Raw genomic sequence first — 19,932 nt, forward strand, 5'->3', positions numbered from 1 at the left:
AAATCGTACGCTTTTTCGACGTCGAGAAGTATCAGCCCTGATGACTTCCCTTGTTGAAAATTCCGTCTCACTTCCTTCACTAGCCGAACAATTTGGTGGCTGGTAGAGTGCCCCTTTTGGAAGCCGAACTGTTCATTCGGAATTATGCGGGTTACTTCCAAGTGTTTCTCGATACGGGTTAATATTACTCGTTCGAAAACCTTACTTAATGTCGGTAGAAGGCTTATGGGTCGATAGTTTGTCGGAACAGACGTATCTTTGTTTGCTTTTGGTATAGCGACAACTATAGCGTGTTTCCAGTCGTTTGGAAAGTAGCTCAGTTTAAAGCAAGCAGAGAAAATTTTTGAGAGGACCACATACCCTTTCCGAGGAAGATGTTTAAGAAGCCAGTTTTTAACTCCATCATGACCAGGAGCTTTTTTGTTTTTCAGATTGCGAATGATATTGGCAATCTCTTTGGGACGGACTAACCAGGAATTGTCAGCTGTTGGAGGTGATTGATCGATTTATTCAACAGATCGCTCCACGGCTTCCGCGGTGTTCCTGTCGTCAACACACTGGTTGTTATGAGCAAGCGAAAAACTCTCCGCAAGCAGTTGGGCTTTATCCTTGGGGCAAGCTACTAACGTGGCTCCGCTTCGTAGTGGTGGACTGTATTTGTTGGTGTTCTTCAGCGCTTTGGTGATGCGCCAAACTTTGTTGTCTCCGCGTTCCATTGACACAAGCGTATCGGCAAACTTGCTGAACCGAGCATTTGCGCAGTCCGTGCGGATTCGATCGTTGAATGCCAGAATAATGTTTTTCAGCATAGGGTCTCTTGTCCTCATCCACTGCCGCCGACGCCTGTTGCGAAGTTGGATGAGTAGTTTAGTTTCATCAGGCAATCGCTCTACTTCGTACGGTCGGGGGCGATCGCCGGCACAGCGATGGACTCTGCATCGAGAAGAACCTCTTTGAAGCAACGAACAGCAGCATTAACTCCGTCTTCATCCTGGATGTTGGCGAACAGAGGATCGATTGGATCAAGTCTTGCGTTAACCACCCTTTGGAACGCAGGCCAGTTTGCACGTGCATAGCAACGAACGGTGAATGTGATTGTCTCCGGGATTGCCGAGAGACTGATTTCGAAGCAAACTGGAAGATGGTCGGACACAGCTCGTTCAGCGTGAGTGGCTTTGACATATTCACCAGGTTGTTGGAAAGCACGATATCTAATGTTGACGGGTTTCCCCGTCCAGATGGAACAAATGTAGGTGAGTCCGGAAAGTGGATGTTCAAACCGGTTTGCGCGGCTTCCTGGAACAGAATATTCCCAGCTTTGTTGCTTTTGGCACAGTTCCAGTAACGATGTCTAGCATTGAGATCCCCGGTAATAATGAAGGGAACGTCATGATTAGTCATAGTACGGATGTCACGTCGAAATTGGCGGCGTCCACCGGGGAAGTAAGCAGCAAAGATGCAAATTTGGTTGACTTGACACCCGTGGAAATGACGATGCCAGTAGTTTCGATTGTTTTCGTCGAAATATTGATCTGCTTGAATAGCGCCAGTCACACGGTGCATATATTGATCAATAGTTGGCCGTTTTATGGATGCATTGAATGTATAATATTGTTCAAAAATAGATTGACATCAATCATTCAACTTTTCTCCTATCTTCCGTTTGATCAACCACACAGCAATATTTCCCCTCCATAGCGCATTTTTCTTCAATATTCTCTACAATATTTCCCCACCTTCAAAATTGTTACATCAATCCTCTCGAAGATTGTTCAAACCTTGGGTCAAATTATTCCATGGATCAATTGATTGGTTCAATATTTCCCCTCCAGATCAACCTATCATTCTATCAATGCAGCAGCGCGTGAACGAGAGCATCATCATTGCAGAGCATTCTGCCGTGTTGCCGTATTTTTTAAAATTTAAATAAACAGCTATTGAAATATATTATACAAAAAAACTGAATTCAGATGTAATAAATCATCGAACAAAAAAAACAATTTATGCAGAAGTAATGTAGTAAATTTATGCAAAGTTTATGTAAAGTAATTTATGCAGAGGTAAATGTAATGAACCCAACTATTACAATGCATTAGTGATTATAAACAGTTCACAACATTTTTTGTGCAATCTTCTAACTCGGTTCGTGTCCCACCGAACTTTGCCAAAAATTACTGGTGCACTGGCGGTCTCTAACACCAGTTAATTAATAATTTGCACATTATGGTGGTAACATGCTTAGCTGCGTTACCTATAAATTAGAAATACCCCCTTCTGACAAATAACACCCTTCAGTAGTAATTTTGTGTAATGTCGAAATATAAAGGTAATTCAGCAAGACGGCACCACAGACAAACAGACATATTACTTAGAAGAAAATTGCTTCAAAAACATCGTTTGGCATCTCACTAGCACCCTCTATAATGGTCAATCCGAAGCATTCATTTGCAGGTGTTGTTTCCCTCGCCTCGATGTAACAATTTTGCAGGTGATTATTCCCCCGTGCCGTCATCCATTCATAAAACATAAATGAAGGTTCACGATTGAGTCATTTTATGTAAACATTGATCGGCGTCGCGTTCATTTCTCTTCAAAATTGAGAGGTGATGTAGGCACAGCAACGCCACCATGACAGATGCGAGCACAGTCCGAACCACACTTTATTTTCAAAATGACCGTTAAATCGTGCGATGATTGTGATTTGAGTAGTATGTCTGTTTGTCTGTGACGGCACTGAAGGTGTTTCGAGTCCCATCCCATGGGCTGTCCAAAAACTTTTCGTAATAAAAAAATATGTAAAATGTTTGATTATGTAAAAATGGTTAGAAGAAGAATTAATATGAATAGAAAATTCATTAAAAAACATAGATAAAAATGTGACAGAAATGCATTGCATACATTATCTTCCGCATTATTGGCTTTGGGATTGGTAGGACTGAAAATCAACCGCACACCCATCGACGACGCATTGATTCAATAAAAGGCTTTGCTTTGCTAGCTGTGCACGTATGATAAGCATGCACGGATACTTGTTTTTTTTTTCTCTTTATGCATTAACTTCTCTCATACTGCCGGGAGATTTTCTCTCTGCTCGAGCCTCGGCTTGATCTATCTCTCTGGAAAGGGGTAATGTCGAAGATATTGGATTGATACTTGGTTTGATCCTCGTGATTTCATCAATAATCCTTGAGAAAGAAATAATTGATGGAATGGTGAAATAAAGGAAACAAGAAAGCGCTGCCAAATAAACATTTTCAAGCACAAGTTGCGCATCGTAAATTTTCATAAGATTATTTAGGAATAATGTTTAATATTTAATATTGGTTCATTATGTTTTATATCACATCTTTAATTTCCACTAACGTATATGCGATTTTCTAGTGCCTTTAGTATAAAATGCTAGAAAACTCAGTATATTTTCGACAGCTTTGTTCTTTTCGTCATGGGGTGTTATCTAAAGTCTGATAAACTGAAAGTTGGCGTTACATCTTTGCCAATCAAACTAAGTTTCAAGATATTTGGACGACAAAAAACTCTTATGGCAAAGAGAGAAGCACTGCCAATAATACACAAAGTCACTCTCAAGGCATATAATTTAATCATAGTTCAGTAATCAATCTAGCTATAGATAAACCTGTTAATAACGGATAAAGCAAACATTTTCAATTATAGTCGAAACAAACAAATCAATATGGCAATAACCTCTTATCAGCCTTTGTTTTCCAAACCTCTACTGCTTTACATATTTACTATGACATTAGCAAAAATCAAAACTTGTTCGAACCTAATTATTATTTATTTATTTATTCATTTATTTTTAACTTTAAATTTTGTAAGAGGGAAAAGCCCCTTTGAGTGATTTCCAAATTTACATGTTGAAGTTCGAACCTAACTGTTAATACTTATTGTTTAAGCTCCATTTTGTATGAAGTATTTTGGTTCACCGGTAGAAGTTCATAACTTGTGTTAGAAATTAAAAAAAAAACATCAACCTTCTCAAGAAATTAGGAAAAATGATGAATTAGTAAATAGATCCACTATTTACCAATTCATCATACTTATCCGAGAGATTGGGTTCAATAAATAAGAGTTTATGAATGCTTACAAAAAATCGAATATGACGTGGTAAATAACCAAAATTATCAAAACATTATTTTTTCATAATCATTAATGGAATTGAATAAGCAAGTGAAATATCGAAATTTGCACTTTTATAATGATCAAGTCTTTATTTTATTTACAATGCAAAAACGTGACACTCTATTTATTTCTAAAAGTTTGCTTCCAAAGCATTCCATAAAATTCAATTGAGCTGGCCACCATGAACACCGTAAACCACGCGCTGAATGTTGGTGAATTGCTATCTCTTCCTCACTGATGGAATGGTCTTCGCTCAATCTGCTGACTCTTTTACCCTGCTGGATTGATCGAATAAAACAACTCAAGGGGAAAGTTTGACGGACTTGGATGATCTTGATGGTTTGGTCAAACTGGATGATAGCGGTGGTTGGATCAATCTTTCGGAGGGGAAATATTGAGGATATGATCACCAGCCTCAATCCTCGCTTTTGCAGGTTGGTCGGGATTTACATCAAGATTCAACATTATCATCCATGTTTTCCTCAATAAAAATGCATGCAATACACTTAGCAATATTTCCATCAAATTATGTTTCTTGATGAAGTTGAAGGAAAGATTGAACCTCTTGGTTGAATCAACTTATTGATAAGTGTAAATGGCACTAATGACAGCCCTTTCCTCACAGCAATTAACACTCCTCCCCCTCTGCCGACATCATCACTATAGGTGGCCGATCAAGTCGAACACAGGCGAAATCTGGATGCAGGAACGAAATATTAGGGCGCAACCATGTTTCGGTGACGACCGGGCTATAAGTGTCAAAGCGAAAAAGTATGCAGTTTGACAGATAGATACCCGACATGTTTGCGAACGAGAACAAAGAGAACAGCAGCGACATTCGTCCTCTATAGTTTATTAACTCTATTGTTAACGTTAAAGCTTTAAAATTTAGCGCGTTAACTTTAAATCGTTAATACTCCATAGAAATTTAACGCCTCATTTAACGCGACGATATACGAGCGTTTATGAACATTTTTGCGCGATAATCTACGGCGGAACATGCAATTGGGGACTACGAAGGTAATTTTGTTTGCGGTTTTCTGTGAGAAAGTGAAGGAGGGAAGATTTTTTGCTTTTTTTTCACTCATACTCCCATAAGAAACCCCGTAGGAAGGAAGAGTGTTTCCCGGCTCATCAACCTTCGTAGTCCCCAATAAATAGCAGTTTTCTCAAAAGTTTACTGGACCATGCCCATCGAGGGTTTACGAAATTGAGTATAAACGAACACTGTGTACTTTTATTTCATCGTGTATTGCATAGCAAACAAAAATCAAAAACAGCTGGCTTCAGGGTCACGTCATTTAAATTTATTTACAAATAAACACAAAGTGCATTGTTCGCTTTCAATCGTTAGTTAAACAATAAATTTATTCTTGATTCGGTAAATACAACAAATAAGCATAGAAGAGTGAGCTAATAACACTTTATTAACTGATTCCTGTAGTGGCTTATCTTCATGGCTTTAAAACATGTAGTAATAGGTAAGTAACTACCACACAGGTGAGTCTTTGCAGAGTAATTTTATGCATTACATAATTTGCTCTCCAAAAGGGCAAGTAATTTGTAAGGGTTAATTGTCTAACCCGTTTCAGGTGGTGGAACCGGATTCATTGGTAAACGTTTGGCACAGATCCTCCGATCGGACGGGTACGATGTAACCACCATCTCACGGATGCCTGCGGTCAAGCATATGACCTGGCACGATTTGGAGAAAGATGGCCTCCCGACAGGAACTTCGGCTGTGGTTAATCTAGCTGGTCAAAACGTTCTGGACCCAACACGACGTTGGACTCCGGGCTTCAAGCAGAACGTGTGGAACTCGAGAATCAACACGACCGCTGCCTGTGCTAGAGCCATCGAGAAGGCCACGGTGAAGCCGCGAGTATTTGTCAGTATTTGTGGAGTAAGCCATTATGCACCTGGGCCGCAGTTGCACACTGAAGAATCAAAAACAGCTGAATTCGACTTCATGTCCCGGTTGTGCATCGAGTGGGAAAAGGCGGCCAATCTGTCCGATAATTCCATCTGCCGGGTTGTGAAGCTACGAAGCGGTGTCGTAATTGGTCGAGAAGGTGGCATGATACAGTCGTTGATTTTGCCATTTTGGCTCGGATTGGGAGGTCCCATTGGAGATGGAAGTCACGATTTACCGTGGATACACGTGCAAGATGTTTGCAACATGATTAAATTTGCGATTGAAAAGCCAGATGTTAGTGGTGTTTTAAACGGTGTCGCTCCAGAATTGATTACGAATCGAGATTTTACCAAGGTGATAAATATCAATCGAACTTTTTAAAAACACCAAGTGTTTACATTTTTTCATATCTTTTTAGGCTTTTGCTTCTGCGTTGATTCGTCCGGCAATATTTCCCCTTCCTGAATTCGTATTGAATCTAATCTTTGATAAAGAGCGTGCCGCTCTGTTGACTAATGGCGCTAAGGTGGTTCCCAAACGCCCACAAGAATTCGGATACAAATACCAGTTCCCCGATATTCGTTCTGCATGCAAAGATGTGGCCAGATTGTTTCCTTAGATAACTAGTAAATCTCGATAGCGCGACATTTATTCATCCATGTTCATAACGAAGACAATGCGATCATAATTTAAGAAGCGATTATAGAAGGTACATCAATGTTACGAAGCTGTTTTTTTTATTCATTTTCCCGAAACGTCATCAATTATCTGCCCGCATAAACGATAACTATAAGATAAGCTTAAACACCCATTCGGGATACAATTTGAACAGTATTGTTGAACCATCTACAGTACGGTACGTGTATGGTGTTAGTTTATTGGGGTATAGTGCAAAGAGTATATACTGCCCATGATCGCATATCAGTCCCATATTTGCTGGGTTTCCTATTTATATGTGACAATTATGCGATCATAGGCAGTATAGGATAAGTAAACACTGTTTAGACAAAAAAATAGAAAGGTAATCACGTTCAAATGTATGCGTGCCTTTTTTGTAGATGTAGTTGTGAAACTGCGAGGAAAATATTTGCACTCTTGCCCCGGACGTTTTAACATTATTTACCCGTTTTACCCAATTCGATTGGGTAATATTTGCATATGCAATCTGAATAGCCTTTCAATCGGCGTGCACTTTTGTGTGAGGAAAAATTTGCGCTAGTGTTCGTGTGTTGAAATGTCACTTATCTCTATAGTTAATGCACTTATGTACCTACTGGCACTAACATTTTCGAAAAGTATAATTTTTGCAACTCGGCACTATAAAAATAATTTAAATATGGAGAACTGTGACGGTTATAAATAGAAAACCCAGCAAAGATGGGACTGATATGCGATTACAGGCAGTATAGGGAATCGCGCCACTTGGGCGGTGGCTTCTATATTCGTCTGTTTTCCACTATAACTCAGTCAAATTTGAACCAATTGACACATCTTTTGGAATGAGGTGAGATAGGTATAGTATCCATCCGTGTACAACATTTCAAGTCAATTGGTTCAAAATTGATTGAGTTATAGTGGAAAACAGACGAATATAGAAGCCACCGCCCAAGTAGCGCGATACCCTACCCTAATTTACTTGATGAAAATTTCGTATCTAGCATAATGGGACATGTGCTCCAAGGGGAAATTACCTATTCTCGACCGTTTTGTTCTCTTCGTCTTGGGGGATTTTCGGACCCTATTGAACTCAGAGTTGGCCTCAAATCCTTCCCAACTAAGCTGAATGATATGGCCAAGTTTCAAGCAATTTGGTTGACAAAAACCCCCCATGACGAAGAGAACAAACCTGCCGATAATACCCAATGTCACCCTATATGTTCAGCAAAAAAAATCATCCAACAAGTTTTCCAGGAATTTCATGAAAAATTCCACATTGCATGCATCGCCATTGGGGACTACGAAGGTTGATGAGCCGGGAAACACTCTTTCTTCCTACGGGGTTTCTTATGGGAGTATGAGTGAAAAAAAAGCAAAAAATCTTCCCTCCTTCACTTTCCCACAGAAAACCGCAAACAAAATCATCACCTTCGTAGTCCCCAATCCCCAGTGATAGACATTCGTTTAGCCGAGGCCCAAACATTTTCAAAAAAGTGTCGGGAAACTCATACAAAAGATTTTATGATAAAACTTTTTTATTGTAGTGATATATCACTATTCTTTGTTACACCAACGAACCTAACCTCAAAATGACTGACAATTCACAGGTCATTTTGACAAATGTAATATAAGCATGAAAAGGACGGCAACAAGATCGATAAAGTAGAATATATGATCCGTCTTTTTCGTGCATGTGCGTGGTCTGTCAAAATGACCTCAGAAGTGTCAAACATTTTCATGGCTAGCTTTGTTGGTGTAATGAAGAATAGTAATAGTACTGTTTTATGAAAAGGTGATGCATCACACTTACATATGCACTGAAACAAAAACGAGGGTAAAAACCCTTGGAATGTGATTGTTTGCCTAGACGTTCGTTTAGCCGAGGTAAATGAAAAATTGGTTTTTAATAGAATTTTTGTAGTTTCGTGAATATATTTCGAGGATATATCCCAAGTAGGGTGGCCCACACTTATATGAAAAACAAAAATTTCGAAAAATACCAAGTCTTACCTTCTAAATCAGTTGTTTTGGACTCTCAGAAGCTACGTTCAAAATTTGAGCAAAATCGGTTGAGCCTAAGGGGGCGCTCAAAACGCTTGCCAGAGAACTTTGTCAAAGACCGCGAAGTGATCCGACGGCTGTTAAAAAAGTTATACCCTAGGCAAAGTGAGGCAAGGTATTGAGATTTAATTATTGATATTATTCCTTTACATGTATTGGAAAAATAATAATAAAGTTTATCCTCACTTTTCCTAGGGTATAACTTTTTTCACAGACGTTGGATCACTTTGCGGTCTTCGACAAAGTTGTTTGGCATATAGTCACCTACAATAATACCAAAAGGTTTGATTATTAAACGCTTACAGCGCCACCTAGCGGCAACATTCGAAAACTTAAAATTTCTGCATACATTTGGCCAAGTTTTCCCATACAAACTTTTGAGCGTTTTGAGCGCCTCCTTAGGCTCAACATATTTTGCTCAAATTTTGGACGTAGCTTCTGGGAGTCCAAAATAACTGATTGAGGAGGTAAGACTTGGCATTTCTCGAAATTTTTGTTTTTCATATAAGTGTGGGCCACCTTAATCCCAAGGCATTTAGTTTATGACGTGTTAGCAAGATATTTGACCTTAAAAGTTTTTTTATTAGTGAAATTCAAAGAAATATTACAATAATTTGCTCCGATAAGGAGAAACGATGATAAATAAATTTAGGAAAATCTTTTCAGTAAACACTCTAATGTAAGCTAATATGGCACAGAATTATTGTTGGAAATATTTAAATTATTGCATAAACAGTCGTGAAAAAATTAAGTACATAGACTTTGGGTTGGTTCAATATCAAAATGGGATTGATGAAAGCTAAAATAAACAGTTCTGTGTAGGAATACAGACGTATCCTAACGCCTCTGAAATATAACTGTATGTATAATACTAGCATTACTAAATGAATAAAAAGACTGCCAAGCGAAAGAACTGCTAGAAAAGTCGGAATTTTTGTACCCTGTTTATTTAAAAACAGAAGTTCACAAAAAAATGCATGAAATGGTCAAACAATTGGGTTTTTAAATTTTGGAAAATGTATTTATTTTTTGATTTTATCAAAAGAGCACCTTGTTTCTGAGTCACTACGATTTTTTTTGAGATTTTTAGAACTTTGTTTTGGTATGATTTTATTATAAAAGAGATTTTTTGAAATCACTTTTTGACAGCTGGGTAACTGTTTGACAGCTCCGCCCAGTACAAACTGCGACGAGGGGTGATTCGACAAATCACTCCCATACAAACTTCAAAGTGATTTTTAAATAGGTTCTGTTACAAAAATAAAAGAAATTAATTATTACAAAGTATTAACACTTCACGATACACAGAACCTTACAAATGTACAATTTAGGAACATTACAAATTGACGCAGCACAACACATAACATAAATGTGCCCTGCTATCCTGATGGATAACATCTTCCGATCACAGGATGACGAGGTTTCATTTATTGATTTGGATCCATCAGTCATCCTGGAATTGTATTTTAGTTGGTAGTATGCCTTTTAGTTCACAGCAATTGTTGCTGTGTCATAGCTTGGTTTTGTCTAGGAAAACTAATCCTAATCGGGCATCCCGTTTCAGGGTTCGATACTTGAGTTCAACAACTTGAAGTCCGTGGCAGGGAAAGGTTTACATCTCTAGCACTTGACCGCAGCCCGAAATAGCCTGAAAGTTGGCAATCAATATTGGATTGCATTTCATGGGCCTCTATTTTTCCTGAACCTTATAAATGTATATTAAAACTCGGGGAATATTTACAAGTTAAAATAAAACATATAACACAAAGAACGCACGAATATAGAATTTATAACACATTTAACAATTATTCTGTCTTATAATTGTAACAAATATTTATACCCGTAACACAATCCAACGTTTGAGCAAGAATTTTTCGTGAATCGTTCACCGATTCACGAAAAATTCAGCTCCCATATGCTTCACATCCTTCATAACAATAGTGTTAAGGCCATAACTTAACACTACGATAAAGATAAATAACTTAACCTAAACTCAAAACAAAACCAAAATGAGTTGTGCTACCCGAAAGCCACAATGCTTTCCAGAAACGTAGCGGTGAACAGGACTAACAAGTCCCCAGAAAACACCTTTACTCAAAAAAAAAAGATTGTTACCCGAAAGCCAAACTGCCTTCCAAATCACGTAACGAATAAATCTAACCTAAAGCTTTACTTTTATGGACGTGCACTTTTCCACAAAAATAAACTGGCCTTAAGACTGAAGTTATAATCCTTCCAACCAACCTTCATTTGCATACACGGGGTTTTTTAGTTGGGCGCCATGTTACAAAAATAAAAGAAATTAATTATTACAAAGTATTAACACTTCACGATACACAGAACCTTACAAATGTACAATTTAGGAACATTACAAATTGACGCAGCACAACACATAACATAAATGTGCCCTGCTATCCTGATGGATAACATCTTCCGATCACAGGATGACGAGGTTTCATTTATTGATTTGGATCCATCAGTCATCCTGGAATTGTATTTTAGTTGGTAGTATGCCTTTTAGTTCACAGCAATTGTTGCTGTGTTCATAGCTTGGTTTTGTCTAGGAAAACTAATCCTAATCGGGCATCCCGTTTCAGGGTTCGATACTTGAGTTCAACAACTTGAAGTCCGTGGCAGGGAAAGGTTTACATCTCTAGCACTTGACCGCAGCCCGAAATAGCCTGAAAGTTGGCAATCAATATTGGATTGCATTTCATGGGCCTCTATTTTTCCTGAACCTTATAAATGTATATTAAAACTCGGGGAATATTTACAAGTTAAAATAAAACATATAACACAAAGAACGCACGAATATAGAATTTATAACACATTTAACAATTATTCTGTCTTATAATTGTAACAAATATTTATACCCGTAACAGTTCCTGGACTCCAAAATTCATGAAAATTTGGATTTCGGCTCAGTTTGACATGCAGATACAGAATATCAAATTATCTCAACACCGTTAAAGAAGCCAATTTGGTATATATTCATAAAATCTGAAGAAATATATTATAAATGAATCTTAAATTTGAACCACATTCTTTTTTAACATGATTTATCGAAAAGAACGTCTAAATTATGATACAAGTAGTTCATGCTCGAAATTTGAATACTTTGGATACCATTTTTCAAAATGTGTGGACGCCTCACATGTATGTTATTTTAGCCAGAATACAGTTTAGAAGATATTAGGAGTTATAAGAAAACATGATAGGGGTAGGCGGGGCAATATGGACACCCTAAGGTTTTTGCCAACTTTACCTGGCCAGATGTCAAAAAGTTTAGTTTTTTTTATACAAGTATCCTTTTAAAGTCTATTTAGCATCTATTGCATAAGAATGCTCACGAAGAAAAATGATTTATCCACTACAAAAAATGTTTTGAAAAATGTTAGTTTTTCATGACCGTCTTCAAGCATACGGGGCAGAATGGACACCCCCATGGGGCAATATGGACAACATGAGACTTTTACGAATTTCGTACATTATTTACACCTATAATGTCATTTCATTACAAAACAACTATTTTGGACTAGATTTTGGATGAATAATACGCCGAAGTAGTTCATTTTTGTTCAGTTAATTTAAATTCAGGCTGTTTTGGATAAAGCTTCGTTTTTGTCGGCATGTAGAGCTGTGCCTAGAACAACTATTTTCCACTGCTGTCGTTTTTTGACCAATTTGTTTCATCCTATGACTACTATAGTGAACATTTAACCGAAAATATACTGAAATCGAAGAATTTGGTTGGTTTGTGATTGAGGTTATATTTTTCTCTTGCCGCTTCTTTCAAAAAGGTGAGTGTCCATTTTGCCCCGGCAGCAGAAGATATTTCCAAACTTGATTTTTGATATAATAAAGAAGAAAATATAAACATGTTAAGCATGTAGATACAGCAAAACTACTTGCATGTGTTCTAGAAATATCAGGTTTTAATCGACCTGCAATAAATTAATCACTAAATCTTATTTTAGACGGTGTGAAAATTATAATTTCCACACACTAAGATTCAGATGTTCCAGCTCAGTAATTTTTTCACTGAGTTCAGTATTTTTTCCATCTTTTTACTGAGTTTTCAACAGCAGATTTATTTCGGTACACTCGGTAATTGTATTTACCGTTCACCAGTAACGATATTTACCGTGCTTCAGTAACTTTTGACAGTTTGTGAGCTGAGCTCGGTAACTCATTTACAGAATATCCGCAAAATAAATATCCGAGCGTACCGAGTTAAATTTGCTGTTGAGAACTCAGTAAAAAGATGGGGAAAATACCGAGCTGATCTTAGTGTGCATGCACAAAAAAAAACGAAGGACGCCACTTTTTCGTGTGACGACAACCGCGCTGAGAGAGGTGGTTGCAAGAAAATTGAACGCTCGTGCGTGTTTACAAGCTGTGTGCCGGGAGTGTGTAGGTGTGTGTTAGCTTGCTTGAAAAATAAAACCGTTTCTATTCGCACCACTCAGCTGTCAACATGCTTGTTTGTTGACACCCGTGGTAGGGGGTAGCTAAGGCAAACTACAAGGAAGCAAAGCTACTACGTTCAGTACAATTTTACGCCACAGCGTGATTGCCTCCAAAAAGCTAGTTTTTGGGACGTATTTGGCTTTCCCGAATTTTAATAATTTTTGCTCAATTCCTATAGCATTGACGTGAACGAAGCAAATAACCACAAAACATTGCAGAATATGATGCCGTTTTAAAAAATAAAACTTATTACATATATTAAGGTGCTTCAAAACAAAATCTATAAAAAAAATCAACTTTTTAAGGTTTTTTAGATTACAAATGTGATAATTACAAAAGTTTCCTTCAATTTTATTGGCACACGTTGCTCGGAGAAGTTGTAGCAAATAAGTATATCTTTCAATTTGTGCAGAAAGAATTAGGTTTTGACCAGTTTTAGTGTAGTTGTGATTTTTTGAAGTTCAAAAATAGTCGAAAAACACAAAATTGATTTGATGCACTTCTTAATTTCAATGGATTTGGCTGAAATTTTGACCAGTTACTTCTTTTAGGATGCCAATTAAAATATGGGGGTGGACTTGAGAATCAGAGAACATTTTTGAAAAGGTGGACAGGCCTGTCCATATTGCCCCGCCTACCCCTACATGGTTGTTCCTTATGGTATCAACTACCATTTTTTTCAATTCTGAGCTAAGTCAAACTCGCTGAACCGGCGTACTGAGTGAGAGACTGTAGGTCATCCAATTTCCCATATATTTATACTGAAAATCCCACACAAACCTTAAACTCATTTGCGCCAGCTCAGTTTTCAACCGATTGAGCTGAATCTTTTACATTTTGTTCTTCTCATCCAAAGACACGATTCTAGAGGGTGCCCCGTGAATTTTTCGCCATACAAATGTGGGCCGGTCTGAGGACAGAAACCCAATTTGTTTAAACTTGAAAGCATTACTCATTGAAATGAGACGAAATAACAATGAAAATCCGTGCGTGCCAGCTGAAATGGACTTACGACACAAACGATCAACAGATATGGATAAAGATAAAGGACAGTTAATTGCAAAACAATTTGTATTTGGTCAGTGTTAGATAGCCTTACAATAAATAAATTTAGGTACTTTGAAAATCCTAATTACAGATGTGAAATGAATTTAATTAGATTTTGTATTTGAACTTATTGGACACGGTGTATGTTCAAAATCGTCCATTTCATATGAAAGACAATGCGTTCACAACTTACAAAGTATATATAAAAAGTGGTAGCCCAATGTTATATCGTTTATTACCTATTCTTCGATACGAAGTTGCAACACCAAAATTTCACCCTCCAGAAGCAACATGGTGTAATCATTCTCGCAACAAAGGCCCAAAATTTCGCTGCTTCCATCGAGTGAAACCAATTTCTGCTGTCCTATGCTGATCTGAGGCCCATTGCGGTTCCTCAATCCACCCGCGGTGTTGTAGTTTGCCTTGTAGATAAAAATATGACGCTGGGCTTCGCAAATCACCGCATAGTTGAAGTCCGGCGAGCAGGACATGAACTTCCGCTGCTGCTTGGAAGCTTGCACGTACCCAAAAGCGTGAAGGGTTCCCTCGTGTCGCAGAAACCAATCAGTAGTCCCAGGATGCTGAAGCCAAAGACACGCGTCGACATCATTGCGCAACGCAATGGCATCTGGAAAACCGGGGCGCAACATCACCCGAAACAACGGCGGATTTCCTCCGAGGAACACTCGGTGAGTTGTCTCTGTGGAAGTTCCATCCAGCCTTTCGATTGTGTATTCTGTGTCGTCTCCGGCCGTTCCAAAATCGCATTCCTCGAGTTGGGAAGTCAGATTCGACGCCGGCGCCATGTCCTGATCCATTCGGTCACATTTTTCCTCTGGGCTTCCGGGATAGAGGAAAGGCCATATCCCAGGAATGGTTTTGAACAAGGTGATTTGTATTTCATTCGATTCATTGATCCATGAAGTCAACTCTCCGTCGACCTCTGCAAACCAACCATCCTCATTGATGATCGACGTTGTACCGGACAAAACGGACAGTTTACAATTTTCGTTGGATACTTTGTACTCAACTCCTTCGACTTTTGGAACTGTGATCGTTATATTTTCCGAAGTTTGAATCCAACTGAAGAAAGGTGCATCCGGTAAACCGGGTTCTTTCTCCTCTTCTTCCATCGGCTGATCTGCGGACTCTCCGTTTGTTACAAATTTGAACGGTTTATCGCTTGCCACCACCAACGCATTGCTTTTAGGCTCAAGGGTACAATAATAAGCATATCCCCGCCCCTTCAACTCCTGGCTGGAATGGAATACCCAAGGGTCATTACTGTTCTTCTGTGCTATTTTCACCCAGTGTAAAACGGTTTTGAAAGTTCCGTCCTCCTGAGTAACGTACGCGCCCACCGCATGAATCTGTCTTTCTCCGTTGACAATTTCAAATCGGCCATCCTCAAGAACACAACTTCCCGGCCATTCCGGAGACGCTAGAGTAAATACCTTTTGCCACTCACCTCCTTTACGACGGTCTCCCGTGTCCACCACGTGCAATCCATCCCGACCATCCGCCACAAGTGCAAACTTCTCCGACAGGAACACCACGGAACAGTTGTATGGCTCCGCACTCACCGCTGCATCCATTTTGAACACCTTGGCCAGCGGCAACATCCGCCCGCTGAGCTCACTGTATTGCGCCCAACAAACCGAGAGATCTCGGCTCACAAAGTAGCAACTGCCTCCCGCCCACGGATCACGAACTAGCAAATTTTGCAGTCCGAACATCTGGGCATGCAGGTGGGAGTACTGCGCTTCATTCGGGCGGATCCGGTTTGGTTGAGAATCCGCTGCCAGTTCGGTGCGAAGGATCGGGATCGGTTCCAACGACAGCTTGTAGCCATCGAAGTTCGGCTTCAGGAGGGCGCGATCCGGCCGGAGATCTATCGTCTTCATTTTGGATATGGGGAAAAAGCTGGAAGCTGTTGTTTGATGAGTATAATGAACAATAGCTATTATTATAATAATTATTAGTTGCTGTTTCCCCAATTACCTTGCAATTTCGTTGCAATAGTTGAGAATTTCAATATCAAAATTTACAAACAACTACGGAAAACGTGAAAACGTGACAAAAAGCAAACAAAGCCTAACCACTCTAAACTTTATTTACACATCATCTTATTCGAATTCAAAGCGGTCGCGGAGCTTTGATATTGAGCCACTTTTTGCCTTACACGTATTTACCTATCGAAACCCTTATTACAATAGTACAATAATTATAGGTATTTGCAATCAATAGCATAATTTTATTTCCAAAAAATCGTTCAAACGTAAATAAATAAAATTTATTAAATTTTATTAATTATTTTGAATTGATGCTCGCGTACGATGCAGAGTGAAGGCAGGTTAGCGTGACCACCGTGACCGCTGATCAGATGTTTTGATGATTGTTGTTTGTTGATGATTTTGATACAGGATTGGGCGACTACAGCACAAGTATGCGGGGAAAATCAGAACTACCTAAATAATATTTGGGTCGATTTTACTCAAAATTAAGTATTGTCGTCGCGGTAGAAACCCGAAGTTTCCCCACACCCGACAATCGAATTTTCTCAAAATCCATACGTGAAACCTAACGTCGGACGTAGTGCGCTGGACAGCGGACCTGGCCCTCTATCCAGCGCACTGCGCCCGACGTACGTCCGACACACGGTTTAGGAGAAAAGTCGATTTTCACGTGTCAAAAATTCCGATTTTCAACTGCATGAACAATATATCGAATAAACTCGAGTTACGATAAAAGGATAAAAGTTTGGTACGCACCTGGAACGGAAAGCAGTCAAGAAAAAAATCGTCAAATTATCAAAGTAATTTTGAGAGTGGAATTGAAAAAGAAGAAGCAGAAAAGAGCCGACGAACCAGTTTGTTTATAAACAACCATGTTTGTTTACTGACAATGGATCATTGAAGCCAACTTTTCCGCTACTCACCGCATCAAAACTGGTTGGTACAGACACCAATGTATGCAATTATTTGGCAAACTGTTGAATGTAAGTGGCATACAGTGAAATATACATGTGTATGTGTGTTGCGCAAATCTAATCACAAACCATTTGAGAAACAGTCATTCCATTTTGCCACCATGTCTCACAATCCTTCATGGCTATACCACAGACAAACAGACGTAACACTTCGAACAATTTTCGATTCAAATCATAGTCACGGAAACATATTCGCCCAATGCTAAAAGAACTAAGTTTGGCCGACCATCAACTAGGTGGCGGTATTGAGCAAACGTCAAACTCGAACATAAACGATGCGAGCGCCACAGGTGGGCAGTTGGCCACATATCAAATTTTGAAAAAGACCGTTAAATCGATGTACGATGGGAATTATCAGAGTGTTACGTCTGTTTATCTGTGGCTATACTGTTTGATAATTTTTGCACAATATGACATAGTGCTATTGCGGACTACATCTCAAGTTGGACTATCACACTTATTTAGGTACGCCTAAAAAGTGTGATAAAATTGCACATTTGCCTCGGATCGTCTCGCCGTCTTCGGTGCACTTATTCCTCCATTTACAAGGAATAAGTGCACCGAAGACCTCAATTCGATCCGACGTATCCCTGCGCTGTAATCACACTTTGAAGGTGTGTGCACACTATTGTGTCAGTCCAATTGGCTTCTTTAGCGGTGTTGAGATAATTCCATATTCAGAAACTGCATGCAAAACTGAGCCGAAATCCAAATTTTCATGAAATTTGGTGCCCGGGAACCTATTTAAAAATCAGTTTGAAGTTTGTATGGGAGCGATTTGTCGAATCACCCCTCGTCACATTTTGTACTGGATGGAGCTGTCAAACAGTTGGCCAGCTGTCAAAAGGTGATTTCGAAAAATCTCTTCGAAATCGATTTCAGGTACCAAAATGAAGTTCTAAAAATCTGAAAAAAATCATGGTGGTTCAGAAAAAGGTGCTCTTTCGTATAAAATCAAAAAATCAATACATATTTCTTAATTTAAAAACCCAATTTGGGGTGCAGTCAGCAATACAACTTGTTATTTATGGGTTACGTAAACCGTTCTTTATGATCGATTGCCGGAATTTCATAGTTTTCAAAGGAAGAGCACCAGTTCGTGGTACAGGAACAGCAACAGATAAAGGAGACATACTGTTTGGACCTTAATACAAACTGTATTTATCTATGCGGGCAGTTGCTACCGCCAGCAGGGAAAATTTCGAGGACCAACACATTCCCGGTACTCAGCTTGAAAACACGCACGAGCGTTTAATTTTCTTGCCACCAACTCTCTCTTTGTTTTCCGTGTACAATAATAAAAATCGACAAAAAGGTGCACTGCGCCCAATGCTGAACAAAAAAAAATGAAAACGTCACGAGCTGTCATCGGAAGCAAAATTTTCAAACAGAGAAAACTATAAACAAGAAAAAATATTGAATTTCATATAAATTCAATTTATCCAGGGAATTTTGCATATTAATCAAGATGTTTAGTTATGAAAAATAGTGCAATAGTGTGCTGAACATTAGTTAGGTATTATTTAGTCGTGAAACTGCACAGGAGTTCACCATTTCTGCCCATTTAGCTAGCCTCGCCAGAAGAGCTTGGAAGCAGCAGTAGCGCCTTTGTTGGCTTTTTTTTATGGGAAACACCAGCAGCAACAACAGCAGAAGGGCAACTATTAATCATCCAGAAACAAGGAACTCTAGTGCAAAATCATCTTTATTGCCGCTGCCGCCGTCGTCGTCATTGTCAGTTTTAGAAGCATCTCCTTTGTTGGAAGTTGGCGAAGGAGCAACAGGACACAGTTCCCACCGAAGCCAGGTAGGTTGCAAAATTGCTTCTACGTCTCGCAAAATTTTCGTGTATGATAGGAAAAAGAAAATGGGAAAAGGTTTCACCTGAGTTGTTTCGAACGTAATATCTTGAAATTGATAAGCATAAAGGGCTCAACGTAATTTTTATTTCGCTGTGAAACCTTAGTTCAGGTCAAGTAACGGAAGGGTATGAGAAAAATAAAATAAAGAACATAGAGCCAAAGTTATTTTATTGGAAACGTTGTGTTATACTATCAGGTATCAGCAGCCGGGTGCAGAATCAAGTTCTTTTTCTTTTACCTGAAAATGGAAGAACCTTTTTTACCACATACCTGATAAATCGAAGGGAAAGCGAGAGATAAGGATAATGAAAAGCTCAGATAAGAAAACAGGATGAATTTTCTTAGGAAAGGCACTGACGCATAAGCGTTCTTCAGCAAGTGTCCTTTAGGTTCAATCTATTTACTGTTCTTTAACAGAAACGCCAAATAATACAGACATGTTTATTACAAATCTATATTTGAGTTTGTTGGACATCGGTTTGGCAAACTTGCTCCAACTTTATAAGAATGTATGAATCACTTTTGTGGAATTTGAAAAGTCTTGATTTTGCGCCAGTTAGGGTATAGCCACGGGGGTAAATCTTCATCACGAAAAGTGCTGCTCGTTTGATAGCTCAACACTAGCGAACCTGGTGGTGGAAGTCAAGCTTTAGCCTACAGCGAGCATAGAGAGGCGGCGTAGCACGCTCACGGTGTGTCTGGTAGAACAAATTTATTACAAAAAAATGGGCATCGCTAATTTTTACGCTACGTGAAAGTTGACGCTACCAGCTTTCATTCAAGCCCAACAT

At 39.0% G+C, this 19,932-nt stretch overlaps 3 protein-coding genes across 4 annotated transcripts in view; 2 read left to right on the forward strand and 1 right to left on the reverse strand.

Annotated features, from left to right (window-relative positions):
- Positions 1-5,412: 5,412 nt before the first annotated feature.
- LOC109412953 (epimerase family protein SDR39U1-like) lies at positions 5,413-6,778 on the forward strand. 2 transcript variants are annotated; one of them, XM_019686615.3, is made up of 4 exons: positions 5,413-5,521; positions 5,585-5,621; positions 5,733-6,409; positions 6,474-6,778. In XM_019686615.3, exons 2-4 carry the CDS (start codon positions 5,597-5,599, stop codon positions 6,672-6,674), a joined length of 903 nt encoding a protein of 300 aa, XP_019542160.3. In that variant the 5' UTR covers positions 5,413-5,521; positions 5,585-5,596; the 3' UTR covers positions 6,675-6,778. The 2 variants fall into 2 exon arrangements, with proteins under 2 accessions (XP_019542160.3, XP_019542159.2); XM_019686614.3 differs by having other exon boundaries at positions 5,432-5,621.
- Positions 6,779-14,506: 7,728 nt separating this feature from the next.
- Positions 14,507-16,444, reverse strand: LOC109412952 (nudC domain-containing protein 1). The gene is made up of 2 exons (XM_019686613.3): positions 16,292-16,444; positions 14,507-16,220 (listed from the first exon to the last, which is right to left on the reverse strand). The coding sequence occupies exon 2, from the start codon at positions 16,192-16,194 to the stop codon at positions 14,530-14,532; it is 1,665 nt and encodes a 554-aa protein (XP_019542158.3). The 5' UTR covers positions 16,195-16,220; positions 16,292-16,444; the 3' UTR covers positions 14,507-14,529.
- A 2,197-nt stretch (positions 16,445-18,641) lies between these two features.
- The window catches only part of LOC109412949 (serine/threonine-protein kinase S6KL), a 102,325-nt gene continuing 101,034 nt past the window's right edge, over positions 18,642-19,932 (forward strand). Inside the window, exon 1 of the mRNA XM_029861848.2 lies at positions 18,642-19,086. Coding sequence (XP_029717708.2) covers positions 18,904-19,086 — 183 coding nt within the window. The 5' untranslated portion in view covers positions 18,642-18,903. The remainder of the gene's footprint in view (positions 19,087-19,932) is intronic.

Source organism: Aedes albopictus, chromosome 1 (genome assembly GCF_035046485.1).
Source record: "Aedes albopictus strain Foshan chromosome 1, AalbF5, whole genome shotgun sequence".
NCBI classification, from domain to species: Eukaryota; Metazoa; Arthropoda; class Insecta; order Diptera; family Culicidae; genus Aedes; species Aedes albopictus.